Raw genomic sequence first — 21,062 nt, 5'->3', positions numbered from 1 at the left:
ATAGTCCTGAAGAATCCAACATCGTTTAGGACTTCAGCACATTATGCTGCATGTAATCACTAATATTTTAACATACAAATAATAATCAGAAAGTAAAAAAAATATGAGAAATCTGATGTCTTTTATTCATATAGTTTCAGAGCACCTCACAAGAAATCTCCTGAAACTCCTAATATCTACTTTCTATAAAAGCTTTTACTGAATCACAGAAAAGACTCAGATGAACCATTAAGCTCCCTACACAACTGACCTTCCATAGACCCCATACAGTTAATGACTATTATTTCTTCTTCATGAACCCCAGAAGTTATATGTCTAAAATTTCAATCCCGTGTCCTGTCACACATCAAGAAACACTTAACAATATCCTCAATGCTACATTTTGAAATACAGCTGATAGATAATGGGAACTGTAAGCTATAGAAATAGATTATCACAGTCAAACTTTCAAAAGTTTATTGCTCTCAAAAAACCTGAGGGATGACACGCTAAAACCTACTTGAGGGTCCAGCAGTAAGTGCTTATAATAAGTCACAGAAGGTGGCCAAACAGTAATCTTTAAGAAAAGTCCAAATATTACTCACGGTAGCCTATACAGTACCTTAAAAACAAGTCTAGCCTCAATAAAATGCTTTATAGAAGTTGAAGATTTTTTTCCTGCAAAGTAATCAAGTGTGTTGCTATCTTAATAAATTATTTTATTAGCTTAATCAAGAGAGTATGACAAGATACAGATGCTTGATGTGATTCAAACACTGTGAATACATCAAACTTTCCTATATCATTTTCTGTGAAGCAACAAACACATGTCATTCCTTTTATTTTCATGCACTTACATTTCCAAATTTTGTTTAGGATAGGCAGTGGAAACGTTTGAATGTAAGGAGTCATCCAGTTTTCAAAAACAGACAAAAATTAAGAAAAAAAAAATCAAAACCAAAAAACAAACCACCAACAAAGTGAATCAGAGAAGAGCAAAGAAGATGGCATCAGTAAAGTTTTAACTAACTATATTCAGAAGAATGCTATCTTAATAATCTTGCTTCATGTGACAAATGACAGATAACATAAACTGTAAAAAACCCCTTGAAGATCTTTTTCATTCATCTTTAATATTCTATTAATAAAGAAGATTTTGCTATTATTGTATCAGGTCACAGATTATGACAGCACAAGTGTTTTGAGTCCATCAGATATGTAATTGAACAGAATTTTATCATATCAACAGATATAATTTACAAAACTGAAAATCTTGTTCTAGGTTACCAGTACATCCCATTTCTATACCAACAATTCTGATATTTTGTTTTGATTTCTTTTCAATTAATATGTAACTATAAATCTCCACTACTTGTTGCGACCTCTTTTCAATTTTATTAAACTTACATATATTTATTTCATTTACTTCCATAAGCTACTCCCACATGGTCCTTCATCAAAATATCTTTGACTCTGACATCCCTGTCTACTGTGCTGACAATCAGCCATTTTTTTCCTAGAGCCAAATGGGTTGGACCTCTTCCTACATCAACAAGTCACATCAACAGTGTTCCTTTGACTGACTGGCAATTATGGAAAAAGTATGTTGATATTATTTCAGTGCTGGCATGTCAGCTATGTATCTGTCCTACCACCAAAAGAAAAAAAGGAAAAAATAATTCTGTGCACAAAGTAGACCTGTTAGTGCAAGGCCAACATTTGTAAGAACACCTTTATGATAAATAGGTGACATGCTTTGTTCAAGACACTAAGCTGTCTTCTGCGGAGCTATAAATGATGCATATTACCCCACCTTTTGTGATAGCAGCTATATTTATGCTTACTCCTTCTCTTTTCTTCTCCATTGCCTGTGAAATTCCTGAGGAGGCTGATAGCTGGCAGTTACATGAAAGCCAACCAAAACAAACACTATCTGTTGTTGCCTTCTGAGCATGAAGAATTGGAAATGTCTAATGTATCTTGAAATAAAGTCTGCCATCAGTTTGGCCCGTGGATATTCATGCTTGCTATCCAAAATAAGCATTTCCAGATATTCATTTCTGCCCTCTTTCATAGATCCCCTTGTGCTGAAAAGTGAAGTAAGAAGAAATTAAATGGACTGACAGAACTGCCAGTAATATCAGTACACAGCTCGTTCTTTCTAATGCCAGCTGAAACTGAGACTTAAATCTCAGGTCACCATCTCTGTTCTCTGTGCTAAAATTCTCCCCTCTTCAACTTCTCAGGTCTTAAAAATCATTGCCAAAATGCTGTTTGGCAAATGCGGAAATCTGAAGCACCACCTGACTTTGACACATTTTCCATGGTCTAATGAAATAGAACACTTCACAAAAGAAATATTCATAATAGCAAATTTCGCAAAAATAAATTAACAGTCTCAGAAAAAGAATACCATATATTCCTGCCAAAATGACAAAGTTCAAAGGACAACAATGGATCAAAAGTAGCAGACAATTGCTGAGATCTTCTCATGCACTAAGTAGTAGAATGGCATTTCTCAAAGAGCAGTAGAATGACACTTCTCAAAGATAACAAGAGTTTGTTTAATACGAGGTTGACAAAAGTTCTCTATAAAAGTCTCCCAAGCCACACAGTAACCACATGTCAGATGCAGACAGAGGTAACTGAAGTGCAAACTGAGTATGAATTCATGTTAAGTAACTTAAGAACCTATACTGGATACTTCAACATCTAAGCTAGTCTAGGCTCTTTTTATAATCAAAAGGTAGAACAATAGATTAAAGAGCATCTTAAAACACAATTAATTGAACAAATTTGACACAGCTCCTCTACAAAAAGCAGCATCTGTTGCTCTTCATAAAATTTCCCAAGGAGGATTAGTTTAGGTTCATATGGCTGTCAAGCTCTGTGTCTCTTTTCCAGTCATTCTGAGCTTACCTAACTTGGTGAACGGGCCCCAGACTCTCAAGACTAGTAATTCAAACACAAGATTATAACCGGCCATTCCATTGAATCTTAAGCATGGGAAAGATTAAAAAAAAACCAGGAAAACACATTGCTGCCAGGACAGTGGGTACACTAGAAAAGTCTAGATTTGGGTTGACTAGAGAGGCAACATGGAAAGGCTGGATGGTTACAAGAAGTTGTAAACACTAATCTCTAGTATTTTATGAAAGAATAAGAGAACTTTAAGCAAAGCCAGTATAGAATCATGGTGGATGTAAGTCTGGCACTAAATATATAGCAATATATTATTTTATACAACATACATATTAAAAAGATAATATGAACTTGAAAGTCTCCTTTAATTTAATTGAACTAAAACAATTGAATGAATTTTTAAAATTGCAGTAACCTTTTGTTGTATGATAATAACAGTAAAAGTCTGGTGGAAAAAATCTCTCCTCATTATTTTTTTACTTATTTAAAAAGGACTGTAAGTATTTTTGCTACCGACAGGAAATGTAGATCAAAGTATTTTTCCTCCCCTTATTAGGGTAAAAGGAGACAAGCATTATAATAGTAGTAACATAAATACAGAATGTCTTTTTACTGTTATAGTAAATAACAAGTGAATGTAGCATTAAACAAAATGCTGATAGTGTGCATACTATGAAACTGAGAAAAATATTTTAAAAAAATGTTTAAAAGTCAAGCCCATTTATATTTGAGTTTTATTGGAAAAAGTGCTGGTACTCATAGCTGCTGATCTACGCCTAAGAAAATATGAGAAAAGCAGCTAAATGAAAAAAAGGGAGGTGATGCAACACATTGCCCTGGGAATACCATGGTAAAGAATAGCAAGTGATCTTCTACATTTGCAAAGAAGTCAAAAGTTTTAGCAGCTCTAAATACAGTGGGGAATGCTGTTCCCCCTTGTACACAACTACTTCATGAAAGGGATAGGCAATGTTTTGTATTTCAGCTCTCTTGATTCTCACTAGTAAATTGCATCCTCTAAGAAGCACAAGATATTTATACACAGTCTTCTACTGAAGGTTTAATATAACCAAGGAAATACATAGTAAGGCAGAAGATACAAAAGAAACAGTAACTAAAAAAAAATTGCAGAAGACTAGGGACACCATGGAAGACAAACTCAAAGATTCTTCAAAAGGCAGTCTTTAAAAGACTGAAACACATTGAAAACTTCAGTATCTTTGTAAATCCAGATTTATTACTACACTTACAAATTCTCAACTCATCTGAGTTAAAACAGTGAGTAAAAATAACTTTTGAAATTTTCAAGTCCTAAATGTATTACCAGACATATCGTAACTATTCAATTAGAGCATTGAAGAGCCAGAAAAGGAAAGCTCTCAAAAATTACTGAAGAACATCAGCTGTCAGATATTTGTGATCCACAAACACGTCACCCACCAATCCCTACACTGAGCAGGAAATGGTGACTCTTGTAAGTACCATCCCTTTCCCAGCTCATTCCTTAGTCTGTATGTGTAATATGGATGCTGGCACAGTTTCAGGTGTTCCTATTGTTTAAATAAAGCACATTTATGAGTGATTGGTGATGCTATATTTATTTTAGAGGTAGAATCTTTTGAAACACTCTGGAAAGATGACACTAAATGCCCCCACTTTTAGAATGCGCATCTATAAAAACAGATGCACTAGCCCATTCCCTCTTCTAAAGCATGTTCAGTCCACTTCAAATAACTTAATAGATTTAAAAGGAGACTACCAATTCCAACAAAATAAAATAGTATATGGTTTTTTAATCTGCATAATGGGCTAGACAGAACTGTAAATTCAGAAATTAATTTACTTTTCAGTACTTCTGAATAGTGAAAAGAGAATAGAAAAAATTACTCATGGCATTGACTCTAGAAAAAATAATATCCAATCACACTATTTACTTGCCAACTGGAAGCAGGAAAAGAGGAAGAAAAAGGAATATTCATGTATTTTCTCCTTTGTTCAAGTGCTGTCCATGTGCTACCAAGGAAGGATCTAGCAGCAAGATCTAAGAGGGAAAAAAAATCCACTTATAAAATAGAACTTAACTGGTGAAGGAAGTGCAATTGCCTCCTACCAGACTGACATGGATAGGCAGCAGCTGAAAGATTAAAAAAACAGAAGATTTACTTCATCAATAGTTTTACAAATTTTCATGCCTGGAACACAGCACCACTGGGCCACAGCATTACCTTTGAGCACCTTCCTTGGCCTGACTGTTTTGTGGAGCATGGAAAAAAGCCTCTTTTCATCAGCTAGGTTAAGTTGGTCCATAACATTTTAACATACCTAAATGAAAAGCTGCGCATCTAGAAACCTTCTGTTTTGATCACACATAGCGTCATTTGTATTGCAGAAACACTCAAAACTACTAAGGAACACAGTGGAGAATATAACCTTGAAATCTGATTCTCATATATGCACCAGATACAAAAATAGATCATTTTTAGATAGACAGGACCAATCTCTATTCATAGAATTCAGGAAATATTACTACTATTTTACAGTAAAACTGGCACTGAAATGCTGTCTCTAGTTCTAATGATCATCATTCAACAGAAAGGCAAAAGGACCCTTTTAAAATCAGAGCGTAACCATTTCAGTATATAGTTACTACACCAAAAAAAATGTAAAAGTGCCACTACTATGTAAAAGTGCCACTACTCTATACATGAATGCAAATTGTGACTGTCTTTTATTTAGAAATCCCTGCAGCTGTACACAATTTACATTATTTGTTTGATACATTCATATATTTAGATTGATAAGGTATGAAATAGCAGGTTGGTTCTATACTCAGCTTTCTACTGTCCAGGTTTCTATTTTGGTAGGAATATGAATAATAAAAGGAGCTTTGTTTATGTTTTCTCAACAGATTTCATTTGCACATTCATAGGTAGGTATTCTTCAAGAATATGAATCTTGGAAAGCTGGTACCAGTTCTTATGACAACTGAAAATAATTTGTTGAAATGCAGAAAGTTAATTAGAACAAGCTGAAGAACTGAGCCTGAATTTGCACCTCAGCTTTTCTGGATTCCATATTCCACCACGGAAGCCTGCCATTCCTCCAGAGGAATCAGAACTGAGAGTTAGCCACAGTCATTGACCTATTTAGGGCAACTGTGAGAACCATCACATTTCTCCATTTCAATATTTTAGTAAGTTAAGAGAAAAAATATTCTGAAGCAAGCATGCAGGAAACAACTTGAAATAGCAGCCCACAAATCCCTGAAGTGTCGCAGATGGAGGAGCAGCTGCCCTAGGAGCTGCCCTGCATATTTCTTTCTCTTGTGCACCTCTCAGTACTTAAATCATAGAATCATAGAGTTGCTTAAGTTGGAAAAGGCCTTTAAGATCATTGAGTCCAACCATTAACCCAGCACTGGCAAGTCCACCACTAAAGTATGTCCCTAAGCACTACAACTACATAACTTTTAAATACTTCCAGGAACGGTGACTCAACCACTTCCCTGGGCAGCCTGTATCAATGCTTGACAACCCTTTCTGTGAAGAAATTGTTGAAAGCTCCTCTGGCACAAGCTGAGGTAATTTTCTCTCCTCCTATCTCTTGTTACCTGGGAGGAGAGACCAACAGTAATACAAATAGAAACCAGTTCAGATACACATTTTTAAAAAGCAAACTGACCATCACAGCTCATCAGTACATTAAGGGCATATATATGTGACCAGTCAGCTATTTAACTATGTCTACACAGGGCAAGAGAATGTTGGCATGCCCAGCTTCCTTGCAGCCATCACAGTTGCAGCTGGAATGACTTCTGACAGCCCGGCAGTCCTGATGTCCTGATGTCCTGGTGCTCAGAACACCAAGATGCCTTCTGCTAAAAACTGCCTGAAAAACAAGTCCTTTCAGTAAGAGCTGTCTTGGCTTTTTCACATCATGTGAAGGTACTATCTAAAGGAGTTGAATGCCTTCTAGTTAGACTGAAATTTATTGTAAATGGTTTAAGTTTAAATGCTAACACGCAATCTTTCCAAAGCTCCCACAACTGGCCATCGCCAGTATTGAATTTACACATTAAGTTTAGAATTGCTATAGCACCCATGAACTTGTCAGAGCTTCTCTTCTAAGGTATCAAATAAACACAGTTTTCATTCCTCTGCTAAGCATTCAGTATTAGATTAAGATTTTTATGGTCAAAAGAAATCCTTTCACCACTGGTTTGACTTCTATATAACACAAGTCATCAGTCTTCCTAGATTTCATTCCTAGTCTGGCTGGATAACAGTACTTTAACTAAACTGTGTCTCTTTTGTGACCCTTAAACAACAGAAATTGATAAAGATATTAAACATTGCAGAGCTGAAAAAAAACAACCCTGAGACACCATAAACCCACAAGTATTTTATTATTCCTCACAGAAATATAAATTTTAAATTGCATTTTCTCTAGTAACACAGGAGGCCTGCTTTGCTTCTTCACTGGTCTAGTTTTAAAAGAAACACTATGAATTCAGATGTCTTATAAAGGTAAAAAATAAGAGTCAACCCAAAATCTGTAAACTCACATTAGACCAGGACCATTGTATTTTAAATAAGAGCCTTACCTTTAATCCAATCTGCCTGACATTCTCAATTTATCCCAAATATAACTAAGAAAAAACTATTTCTTCCTCCCCACCCAGATCAGCATGGTACAGAAAGCTTTTACCAGAGGTTTTTTTTTAAAAAACTGGTCAAAGCATTATTTGGACATTCTGATTTAAGGATCTTGACAAACTTTTAAAGCTTTTGTTCAACATATTCATTTGCTGTTAATACAACGGAAAATAAGACTTCTTGCCAAGACAGATAAAAGTGACATTTAAAAAATATCTACTACCACATTTATAGTGACAAACTAATACTTCCACATGTACCACCATTAAGGAAAAGCATCAGGAACAACAGAAAAACTCCTTCTTATTATTCATAATTATTTTCACTAGGTTGCTTTTCTTTAGTGTCTTTTGCTTTTTTACTGCCTATAAACATATTTTCTGAACTTGGTTTCTATTATTAGGTTTTGCTGTTTGTTTGGTTTTATTAAACTGCCAGTTTTCACATCCCTGTAAGCCAGGCTGATTTTTTACCTACAGGCTTGCCTCAACATTGTTTATTTTGTGAGACTTTAATAGCATCTTTTAAGTAGAAAACAATCATCACTCACATTTTAATGTTTAAATGTTTCCCCATGATCCAGCTTGATTATTTTCATTGTTCTTAAACCATCCCACCTCCAGTGCTGAGAACGTGTGTTTTGGGTAGGTCTCCATTAAGTTACAGCTGTTTGTACCTTGGCAACTATTCCTTTTCTTCTACAGTCTATTTCTTTAACCATTTCAAGGTGATTTAACATATATCTCTACAACATTAGATGAACACTCAGGATCCAGAGATCATATCACCTCAGGACTTCCAACGACAATTTCCTATCAGCACTGAGACTGGTGCCTGAGTATAGTTTAATTGGATTGAAATCCCACCTAAAGAACCATCCTCACACCTAAAAAATACGTGTCTACTGGGTAAGGCACAACTTTTAGTGAGATTGTCACGGTTTGAGGTAAATAACTAATAGTACTCCAAATAACATTTTAAATGCTTTGGATAAATATGTCCCTCAATAATTACTTACCTCCAATTTGTCAATATTTTCCAAAACAGGCATGTTATTTTTGGCAGCAGCCAATACCTCTTCTTTTGGACACTCAGTCCCACGTAGATTACATAGAGTGATTTACTAGTTCGGTCACACGAGACTTTCTACTAGGTCAATTTTTACCCATAAATAAGCAGTTTCCATTTCTCTTGCTTATTATCTAGGCAAACGTATAAAAATGCTTTATTTCCTTCTTATTTCTTTCTTTGGTTTTATGAGTAACAGGACAATATCCCAGCCAAAAATACCTCTGCTAAAACTGACAGTAACAAGGATTTTAATAATCATCTGAAATTGAGTTGCTTCTCGAAGTTACTGTTTCGAGTCCTGTATACAACAAAGCAATCCAGGATGAGAACCTGTAAAATCTTGTGGTTTTTTGCAATCTGCTTTAGAATAAGACTTAATCTTTCTTTGGAGAATTTGCAGGTTGTGCACCTCCACATTACAGTTGCCAAAAGTACATTTTTTAGAACTTCTTTTAAAGCAGTGAGGCCCCCGTAGAATGGCAGAAGGAACTAATCTAAATGGAAAACATCTGCACATTTCAAAAAATATGTTCAGCATAATTATTATTCATATGTGCTCAAGTTGTGAGAGTGATTTCTATTGTGTTTTATTATGGAAAATACTGGCTAGACTAAGAAAATATAGCATGAAAATACAGTTATTTGTCCAAGAGGTTTAGATTTTAAGATAAGGAATTGCAGTGCAATTCCACAGCAGCTTGACCTAGTATAATCAACTTAGCCAGCAAAACATGAACACTTTTCAGTCATTTCAGTTCTCTACAGTGACTCACCACCAGGTTACATGAACACAGGTGTTAAGGATGGAACAGGGATGTGGGTGAGAGGAAGGGTGTTGGAAGAAATTAAGGGACCTAGTGCCCCAGGTTTCCTGACTGATTAAAGGAGCCTGGGAACTACATCCAAGCTTCCATTAATGAATACTATCAGGCCCATGCAGTCTCATCAGTCAACGGGTACAGCAATAAAGTCCCACCTGGTCATAACCAAAGGGCAGACTTCAGGTCTCATTCCCTATGGTCCTAATATAAGAAACCATATTCCAAATTGAAAAACACAAAAGGCAATCTCCTGAGCAGAATGTGAATATTTCAGAGCATCAGGAAACTCTAGCTCACACAAATTTTATGCACCTTGTAATACTTTATGGGTGCCTCTCTTTCATACTGATTGTTTAGTCACAAGAACAGTGACATGAAAGTTAGACTACTAGTATGGGTAAGCCTGTTTTGCTATTGGTCTGTGTATATAAAGATGTTTGACAACAACTTTCAAGAAAATAATATGCTATGCAAAATTAAAAAGTACAATGAAACACAATCATAAAAGCAAAAGGCAAATCCTACTGAAGTATAAGAAGTATCTAATGCAATTAACTGCCTAGAAACATTCAGTGATAGATTACACAACTGGCCCAGCTGCTCAAACCAGGAATAAAAACATTTTATAGCTAATGAGACTTGTATATGATTTGATATGGCTACATGCTACAGTGTTCAGGTACATCTCACAAGTAAGTCTGTTTGCTTTTAAAGGGAGTTTCTGGGGGGACAGAGAGAAAGGGTAGCAGGCATTTCTGGTTCAGTAATGCTTTAATGTATTGTAATTGTCTAAATTATCCCAGTGAGGCAGGGGTGGATGTGTGTGTATAAAGCTGAAGATGCACACACCCAACCCAACAATCTAGAAGCCCCAGCTAAATTTACTGCTACAGGAATACTTTATTTAGCTATAATACACATAAATCTTTGATACATTTATCATACACAAAGTTTAACGCTTGCATTATTTATAGGGGAACATGTTTACTTCTACAAAAGCATAATGATATTGCAGATTTTTTTTTTAATTTGCCATCATTCATAGTTTTCAAGTATACAAATATTCTTTCAGGCAAAAAAAAAAGAAAGAAGAACAGGAGCCAAGTAATTAACTAGTAATCCCAGAAGCACTGGAAAGCAAAGAGCCAATTTTCAACAACTTTAAATCTCTGCATTTCACACAAATGGGAAGCCAAGTTAAAGAGGGTAAGGTCCACACACTTGAAGCACTAGGACCTCATCTGGGGAAAATTTACAGTGCTTTCTATAACTAAAATGAATGCACAACTGAAGTACACAGACATGCACATTTAATATTCACTACACTTCAGAAAAGGATTTACCTCATTATTTGTTCCCACATCCAACATCACTGGCAGACATTCGTAAGGTTTTATTCCTCCACATGCTGTATAAAGTGCCAGTTTACCAACGGGAATGCCCATTCCATAACAGCCAAGGTCTCCAAGACCAAGAATACGTTCTCCATCAGTCACCACAATAGCCTGGAGGAAGCAATAAAAACACTGTAGAAGTCACTTCTTTGGTTGTATGCACAAAGTATTCCGTTATTTTCTTACCATCATTTTTTAATTTTCATGCAAAAATTCTAGCAGGTACAAACAAATCAATACTACAGTAAAGGCACAGAATTGTTTTATTGTACTTTACTATGGTTTTGTTACACTATTTTAGACCCTTGCTTCACTGGAAATGGGACTTTCATATAAAATTTTAAGAATATACAAAAGAGCTACTTAGTATTACATTACAAGGGAACCGGAATTGCTCCGTCTTACATTTTTCTGTCAACAGTATGAAAACAGAATAGGAAGGGAAAGGAAGTTACCCACTAAAAAAGAAGAATCCCAGACTCCTGGGTTTTGTCATATCTGTTCTCAGAAGAACCAGAGCCAGCCACTCCTCCCGGCCTTTGACAGTGATGTCTACAACCACCTGGCTCTTACCTCTCAAAGATGTATTTCTTCCCTTGAGCAAATAACATAACGCCATCATACTTACGCATATGAGGAACCATGTATTTTCTTTGATAGAAATGCAATAACCCCCAAAAAACTGTCTGTGCTATACAGAAAGATTTTTCATAGTAAAGGACAGAAGTGCTCAGTATAGCAAGCAGCTGAAAACACAAAAATCTCCTTGTCATACTCTGTGACAAGGCATTTTAGCTGGAAATTTAATATTTCTTTTGAGAGAGCTCATCAAGCATCACAAATGGAGAACTATTAACTCAAACACTAGAACAGTTTGCCAAGAGATCTTGTGGATCTCCACTCTTGGAAAGATACTCAAAACCCCAAAGGTTGGATGTAGCCCTTCCTGGTTGACCTTGTTTGAGCAGGAGGATGGACTGGATGATCTCCAGAGGTGCCTTCCTACCTTAACCACTCTGTGATTCTCTGAAATGCAGAAAAAGCATTCAGAGTTGGTTTTTTTTCATGCATAATATTCCGTGTAATTGACTAATTCATAAGCCTATAGCCAGACAAGTAAGGGTTTAAATCCCTCAAACTTTGGCTGTAACAGCATTCTTTCTGTTTAAAAAATTAGTTAAAAAATCACTGAAATCTAAATTGATAAAAAGCTTAAAAATCATCTTAACCAAGTCATCTTGGCTACAAAACAGCATCAGCTTTGTCATGCAACTAAAACTGCACTTACCTTGATGACACTTTCAGGCCAGGATTTAAGCATTGTAGCAATGTGACCCCGGTCATGGATAGAAATAAAAAGACCTCTGCAAATAGAAAAATGCTTTTCATATAAGCAGGCAATTAAATAATTATAAATCCATTTAATATAAATAAAGTATAAATCAATAATCAAACTCTATGTAAATGTGTTTCCAACAAAGATTCCATTCAATAAAAAGAGCTCAGTTTTGTATCAATGAGTAAATTAATTAAACATCTGCATTTAGTAGAAGTCAGAGAACACGTAACACAGTGAAGTTTCATGGAGCATTGAGAATGTGTAAGAGTCTTTTCTGAAAACCATTAAATTTGATTTTAAAGCTCACTAAGCACTTCATCTGTTCAAATGTGTTCATTAGTTGTCCCTGACTACAAAACGAGTTCCTCATATAACCGTGATCACTAGTGCCTCAGCAGTCCTAACATTTACAAACAAGAATAGGCCAAAGTTTTAAGCTATGAACAAAACCTGAAATAAGCCATATATTATCATTACATAAAATAATTCAAGAACATTCAGTTATGTGTTTAGAAAACAGTCTGTTTATTTCATTAGATTGCCCCTTTGAAACTCAGAGAAGTGGTAAGTTACCTTCTCTACAGTGAGAGAAGGTCCTTGGTGCTGAGCAGACCAAAACTTTACTCTGAGTAATGTTTGTAAATCAGCCTTTAGTTCCACCCGTACAGAAGAGTTTAAAACAAAATGACAGAAAAGTTTAATTCTCATTTCTTTTTCTGTTTATTACAAATTTGATATTGTATCTTATCCTACTCTTCAGCATTTTATTCTTCGATTTTTTTACTTGACAGGCAAATAGACATTCAGGTCCACTCAGAGATAATTTAATTTCATTTCTTATCAACTTTTCTCATGTGAGATAGTGGAAAAATACTCTCCCATTGAATTTAGTCTCTAAAAACTCATAAAGAAAACATCAATGGAGAAGTACATGTCAAAGATGCCTTCTTGTAATTAAACTTTCATTAGTAAGTATAAGAAGTTGTCTTCTAGAATTATTCTAAAGCATTTGATCCACCATTATACAGTAAAAATTGGAGAAAAGTACTGAAAAAATAATTGAAATCTAAGTCTACTACAATATCACCATATTCATACAAGTGAGTATTTGTTCATGCAGGTCTAAACAAAACTAAGAACTCAGGAAAACACTTTTCAGATATGATTGCACATACTCCAAGTCAAGCAAAAAATTTCCTGCTGTGTTAAATATATACTAATCAAGACAACAAAATGAGTCCAAACATTACATGTAATTTCTTACGTTTATATATTTCAAACATATTAGATTATATGTTTATATATAAATTATAATGTGAACTATACTTTCATATTGAATTTTAATATAATTTTGTATTTACGTGTATTCTTCCCCTCTTTGCTGTCACAAACATTCAAATGAAATTGTTTATTATTTTAGACAAATGCAATGTAAGACACATTGCAATTAACCAAAGTGTTCCATTTGATGCATTTTCCCCTAGAATTAGAAATCTTCTCATCCTGGAGTTTCTAATTAATTCCCCTTCTGCATCCAGTCCCTACGCTCAGAACTAACACACCAGGCTGGATATTATCATCTATCAGTTGTTTTTTAATGAGTAAGACCTGTCAGTAAATTAATTCCTCCACCTCCGTGGAAGTGACAGGTCCTCAGGGACAGGAGGGTTAATATATACAGCACTTTTGAAAAGTTCTGGTATTTACAGCACACAAGCATACTATTTGTGAGCCAGCTACCTGAAAAAAGACGTTCCTAACAGTGAAATGCTGTAAAGTAGCAAAGAAAAGTAAATGCTGATGCTTCTTTTCTGATGTATTATACAGTGAGTCATTAGATAAAACAACCTGTAAACTGTTAAATCATAAACTACAGCTTATCAAAACTGCTCGCCTCAGAGACAGACAACTGTCAGAGAGAGCGTGTGAAAGGAAGTGAAAAGTGCTGGAAGAAAGCTATCTTGTGGGATCACTCCTCTCCTTGTCTCCATCCTCCAATTTACATCAACCTAACAGATTTGTGTTAAATGAAGCAAGATTTTGTATTGATTTTCTAAAGAGCCAGAGTCCAGCACAGTGTGCTTGAATGACCTCTTCCTTGCAAGCTAGGGAGAGAGGTCTCCATGGAATAAATTTCCCAGCAGAGGAAAATAAAGGCAGGGTGGCTGCTCCAGAAGGAATTTTGTTAGAACATTTGTAAGGACTCTGAATAAGTATTGAGAGTGTATTTCAGAAATCTGTCCTAGCAGGATCACATTCAAGCAACAATGGAAAATAGAGGCTGAAGTGCAAACAGAGTCATGTCAAAAGCACTTCACTCCCCTCCTTCTTTCCTTCCTTCCATTCTTTCTGTAGTTTAGTAAAATGTTTCTGGACACAGAAGACATCTCTGACTGGGAAGACACCTCTAGATTAAGGGGCACAGAATAAGAGACAAGAATTTCTTATTCTTTTATCTGGACCTGTTTTTCTTGTCCTTCATTTCTTTAGCTAAAGCACTTTTCTCCTTTAAGCGGTCCTCTGCAGGAAGCTACACAAGGTTGCAAGAGGAACCCTGGCTTGCAAAGGTGTCAGCCACAAGATTATACATCCCATATTTCTGGGACTGAACTTGCTGACAATTCTACCTGGAGGCAACCATCAGAAAAGTAGCATTATGCTGTTGTTTTGTTTTCCACGAGGTCCAGGAAAAGCACCAACTGCATAAGGTTATTGTAAGAGGGATAGGGCTGACAAGCTGAAAATGTAGCCAATAATTTAGCTACCTAGCAGACATTATAGTTATTTTTTGGCTGTCATGGCACAGCCACAAGAATAAACGAGAATGGGGCAAGCTACGCAATTTAAACTGGATTAAATTATATACGTATTTCAATCTAGAAATAAGACCAAATTATCCATTTGAATATCATGTTAGTAACGACTGTCATGTCAGTGATGCACACCCACTCTGCCAGACAAAGAGCAAAGGATGGACTGCAGGTTGTGCACTGACACAGCACTGGAGGATGGGCTGCTAAAACAGATGGACAAATAACATATTTCAGCACACAGAGAAAGAGGTAAGATACAGGAAAAAATTATGAGGAAATATATGGTATTTGTTTTTCAGCATGCACATATTCACATCTCTAACAAGAGATGCAACTCATGAGGAAACAGGTTTAAGTTTTCCTGTATGCACTTTCAGAGCAGCCCAGACTGGAAAGCTCACTGGGAAAGCAACTGTTGGCTTTACAACATTGGATGATCCTTTCTATTTGAACTCTACCTCGGTTATACATATTATCTTTTCTTGCCAGGCAACAAATTGAGACCTGATGAGGCTTAAAAGGCCAATCAGCAAAACTGTGAGTTAAAAATTACTTGAATCTTGGAGCAGCAGATCAGTCTTCTAATTAATTCATTTTGAACCAGGCACAATGCAGTTCCACATAGAATTTGCCTGAGTGCACATGCAGAAGTGCTCATCTTCAACCACTTTGTTGCCCTCAATTCAGCACTGGTTTACACTTGCCTAGCCAAGGTGAACGCTTCTACTTACGCCCACTTCAGCTACCCAGACAACATATATAACTACAGCAGAGGAGTAATTAGGCAAAGAAGTAACTATGCCTCCTTTCTTCCTGTCACACCATCAGTAAGAACAAAGCCCTGAAGAGTGAGGGGGAAATGCACACAAGGACATCAAGATCCACTCGACAAAGGGTGGATCTATTTTGGGTCACTGAGCTCACCACACTGTAGCAAATTTTACCAGTTATGTGGAGGTCATTCTACATCACATAATTTGGGTCTGTTTTATTAGAATTCTGATCTACGAGAACAAAGTCAACAGTATTAAATGGAGTATTTGTTTATTATGTTTCAAGGAAGCAATGTTCCAGCAGCAATGTGTATGTCTATTTTCTATTAAAGAACAGTTTAGAAAAATATGTCATAGTAACAGAATAATCCTTTCTTTCCTCCTCTTGTAACAACAGGAGGCAATCTAACATGCCTTCAGAAAATGCCAAACATGTTTTAATGAAAAAAGTTCAAACTTTTCTCACAACCTTACATATTCAAAACTGTTATTTGAATGATGAACTATGCATAGCATCATAGTAGAGGAGACTTCACTTCTCCAGGCAGCCTAAATCAACAAGCTTAATAATAATAATAACAACAACAACAACAATAAAAAATCTCAGGGTCCAACCAGTTAATTTTTCAGCCTAGACTCTCCTGAACTCCTGTACTTTGCAAGAAAGAAGTAAACTAACTTCCCTGATCCCTGTTGAAATTCCCTCCTATTTTTAAGATTATAAAAACCAGTACAATACAAACATTGCACTAGAAACTAAGAGCACCTATATCCTCCCCAAAGAACATTCTGCTCTTTTTCACATATCCCATTGTAACTTTTCAACATGGTCTCCTGTCTTCATATAAAATATACTCAAACTTTTCATTACATCCTACCTTACCAGGTTCCTTTGCACTGCAAGACCACTGAAGCCTAATAAGTACAAGTGGTGGGCTGATTTAAGAAATGTAGCTGTTTTACCTTTCCCTCTATACAGGGGTGAATTTCATTACTTTGCAATGCACAGGTACATTTTTCAACAAATAAAATACTTGATGCTGAAATTGCGGCTGCTACTGACCATCAGACTGAATTCATCAGTATTAAAGGAATCTGGGATTTACATTTTCTAGATGTTGCATACTCAAACCATATTTAATCAAAAAAGTTTGTAAGAAGCAAAAGAAAGACTAAATCAAAAACAAAGATCAAAGATACAATAGGACCATCAAGAAAACAGTAGGTATTGCTAACACCTCTGAAAGCCTGGGGCTGTACATGAGCAAGATGTAGTTCATAAAAAAGTACCAGCAACATATGAAAGACAATGGAGAGTAAGATACCAATCCTGAAAAGATATAAAAGTTTATAAATATTATGTGTTATTTCACACTTGGCATATGGTTTCCTAAATGGTTACTGATTATAAATATTTATTTTGTAGAAGACTTCAAGTACTCTGGAAGACAGATGCTAACATCTGCCAACTCTAGTTTGCTATGCATAAAAGAATAATGGAAGCCTCATTATAAATTTTTATAATGATTCAAAAGCCCAGTTTGGCACAAGAGTGTAGGGAAATAATTAAAATACAGGAAAACACGGTGTTCATAATAATCCTAAGTGGGAAATGCTAGTGTCAAGGGGTCTGAACAGTCAATCTTCAGCTTGAAGGAGCAAACCAGCATTTAGGCTTATTTCAAGAATCCCTTCTGAAAACAGTTTCATGGTAGTCTTTATCTAATTTGGCAGCCTGTGTAGTACTCTTTTACATGCCCATGTCCATCAAAGATGCTCATCAATCCTTGTCAGTAAGTGTAGTGCTCTAATAGTTACTACAGTTAAAAGTAACATCTGTGTAGAAGAGAGAATTAGGTTCAGAGCACTTACAGAACTGTGCAGTCTACAATGTGAATTAGTCTTTAGAGCAGAAAAGTGATGAACTTAACCTGAAAGAGAGCAGCCATAAGCCTGATGTTTGAAGATACGATCTCAGGGGAGTAAGGCTTCAGAAAAGAAAGGAAAGGGTTTGGAGGAATAAAAGATACATAACTCTAGTGACACAAAGATTTAGATGCTGGGGGATCTTTTAGTATAGATGCTAAAAGCTTATTTAAAAATGAATAATAGTTATTATGATAGTAATAAAAACAAACAAACAAAACCATTGTAAAAAGAAAATTGGGATAGATAGCTATGTAAGATTATAATTTTTCTGGTGTAAGCCTTAGGGTGTGGAGTGCTCCAAATGCTGCCAAAAGCAAATACAGTATCCACACTCTGCTTGAACCTGACCAAGATCTTTGACTAGATTCCTTGGCTCTGCCTTGTTTCCTTGACAGTGGACACTGTGTGCTTCAAAGAGACTCATTCAGGTGGCACTACAGTCAGAAGAGCTGGTTCAAACAACACCATGGGCTCCAGGAACTTCCAGAGAGATTCCCTTTTTCCACACATTAGGTCTCACTCAGAAACCTGACTTCAGATCTCAGACCATTTCCTCTTCCACCCCATGAGGGACTAGGGAAGCAGGGAATCAGGGGCTGCTGTTTCATAAGTTGCAACACAGCAAGCTATAACACTCCTGACATATCTCCTGGCAGGGGCCAGATCACACAGACATTGCCCCATCTCCCCTTCTGCATCTGAAACAGTCTCCAGAGTTTGCATACAGCATACATTTTCAGAATCATAACATAACAGAGTAGGTGACAAGTTGCCCACAGCAGTGCAGACTGAAGGCAAATGAAAAAGGAAGAGAGAAAAAACCTGCACCAGTTCTGTCCTATTACTTTTCTCCATAAAGTCTGGACTCTTCCAGCTCCCTGAGACACCTATGCTTGCTACCAAAGTGTGTAATCTCTATGTAGTGAATATGAGTGTATAGAGATTACTTGCAAAAAGAACCTTTTTTCCTTGGAACATTCTGCTTTCACTTCATAAAATGCCCATTAGGTAAACTCAAGCTCCAGAACTGGGCAAAGAAGTTAAGACTTTTGTACAATAAAAAGCAACTTAATGAAGTAATTCTTCAATTGCTCTCATTCAACACAAAAAAAAACCCATTACACTGTAAAAATAATCTGAGTAACAACATTACATGCCTTACACTGCAAAGCTTTAAAGCCAATTTTACATGGTACCAAAAGCAATTATAGTGTGACACTTCACTAACAATCCAAAAATCTTTACTTATTTGGAAACTATAATGTGGACCTCAAACTACCTCAGATAAAAATTAAGAATGCATCATACTAAAAGAAACACTTCATGGACTTAGTAATTGCAGACTTTTTGCACCATTCATATAAAATACTCATTATTGTATATCTAGGTATTTAACACTTTTTTAATTAGTGTCGCACTTCCTTGACTTGCAAAACCAAACAGCACAGAATTTTTTGGTCTGGAATTTCAAACTGTAATGATTCATCCTTTTCATACAGCAACAAAGTAGATCAAATCATATCTTCATTATAGTCACTTCTTAAAACATGGATTTGTTGATTTAACTATATTCCTAAAGTATCATTCACCTAGACAAACAGCTTTTACGTATTGTTGCTTAACCAGACAACTGCAATTCAATGGGATGTGTTTGCGAAGGAAAAGGCAGACTTTGCAAAATACTAGCTGTTTTCCTCCAGAAGCTACTTATATTCCTCTGACAGTTGCTCAATAAATAACTTAATTACTTACACTCTAATAGACACAAATAGAACTATTTGAAGACTGTGAATGAGAGAATGGTTTACCAGAGACAGACCCATTCATTTTTAAGACAAAAAACAACCTACTGCTCTGCTTCAATAGCTATCATGTCGGTATTATTTTATGCTAATATTAACTGCATAAAAAGCCACCTACAAACAACATCAATCATGTTATCTACTAGGAATCTTGTAATGCTACTGATGTTTTTCTAAAAAAAAACCTTTTAAATGCTGTTTAAACTGTGAAGTACTCAACAAGTGAGATAACTGTCCTTCTATTTACTTCAGCAACTTGTGCTGCCTTGGCTCATTGGAACATGGAAAATTTCCAGTATTTAGACAATAGCATCTTTTAAGGCAGTTTTCACTGACCTTTAAATCACCATCATTTGCTCTCAATGAGACTTATTCAAAAAAATGCCTCTTCTTACGGCATATCCTACTCAACTTCCACTTTAATGAAAAAGTCACTTCTGAAAAGAGACACTATCTTCCATTTGTAGTGCTGACCCTATCTGCTGAAAATGAACCAAGGACACTGCTCAATTTCTGTCACAGTGACAGAACAGTTCCCAATGCAAGGAGCTGCAGGGCTACGAGGTAACAAGGCAGGCAGGCTTATGGGAAAGCACCAGGATTAAATTTATCATACAAAATTTGCAGTGAGCATCCAGGCACAGGGTAGGGCTGTTTCACCCAGGCTTAAGCTGTCTGTGTGCAGCATTTGGTGACATCTCCAGGACCTACATCCCAGGGCACACAAATCAAAGCTATTTGGGGCCACTGGAGATCACCCACTCCAAGCCCCCCTCACGAGCAGAGTTAGCTAGAGCAGTTATTTTGCCTTGGCATCTCCTGAGGTAAAATTTTCTTATGGATCATAAATTTTCCCTAGTTTTTAGTATGAAGTGTTAGCAGTAAACAAAAATACCTGATCTAGCAGTTTTTGCTGTTCCTAAGATCAGATTCTTTCTGCATGGTGCTCAACTCCAAACATACGCAGAAATCTATTCCTGCTTTCAGTGGAAATTGTATCAGCAGATACCAATCGAAAATGTCTTCTATATTTTAGCACAAAAAGGTGGGCATAACACTCTGAAAAAGTACAGATCTCAATTTACCACCTGCACATTTTAAAAATGTAAACAACCTGATCAGCAGCACTATTTCTGTACTTATTTCCTGTTATTTACAGCATAAATGAATGCATGAGACAGACAAAATTTTTAGTACTGTGTTCAATAATAACAACTTTTAACATGGGAAAAAAGCTTCATGTCCAGCTCTATCTCAGATAGAGAAATTGAGAGGCATACATGACTGTTTTTAAGACTTAGTTATCTGACGTTAAGAAACTTCCAACATACCAGTTGTTTTCTGAAATTCACTCACAGAGAAAGTGAATATGAAAATTTTATCATCAAAACTCAGGAAATTTATATGACATATATATTATAATTATAGGGAATTGAATATATTTAAGAAAAAAATAGTGATATTCTGACTTGATTGAAAATTACTAGAAGCCTTTATCATAAAATCTGAGAAAAAAATTATACCAGACGGAACCCCAAAGAAACATTTTGAGCTTTAAACATTT

At 35.9% G+C, this 21,062-nt stretch overlaps 1 protein-coding gene across 1 annotated transcript in view; it reads right to left on the bottom strand.

Annotated features, from left to right (window-relative positions):
- The window catches only part of ME1 (malic enzyme 1), a 165,463-nt gene that overhangs the window by 85,217 nt on the left and 59,184 nt on the right, over positions 1-21,062 (bottom strand). The window contains exons 4-5 of the mRNA XM_064651109.1: positions 12,131-12,206; positions 10,792-10,953 (exon numbers count right to left, since the gene is read on the bottom strand). Of these exons, the coding sequence (XP_064507179.1) occupies positions 10,792-10,953; positions 12,131-12,206 (238 nt within the window). The remainder of the gene's footprint in view (positions 1-10,791; positions 10,954-12,130; positions 12,207-21,062) is intronic.

Source organism: Pseudopipra pipra, chromosome 3 (genome assembly GCF_036250125.1).
Source record: "Pseudopipra pipra isolate bDixPip1 chromosome 3, bDixPip1.hap1, whole genome shotgun sequence".
Lineage (NCBI taxonomy): Eukaryota > Metazoa > Chordata > Aves > Passeriformes > Pipridae > Pseudopipra > Pseudopipra pipra.
Note: the sequence above shows the minus strand (reverse complement) of the source record. Positions and strands in the feature narration are given on the sequence as shown.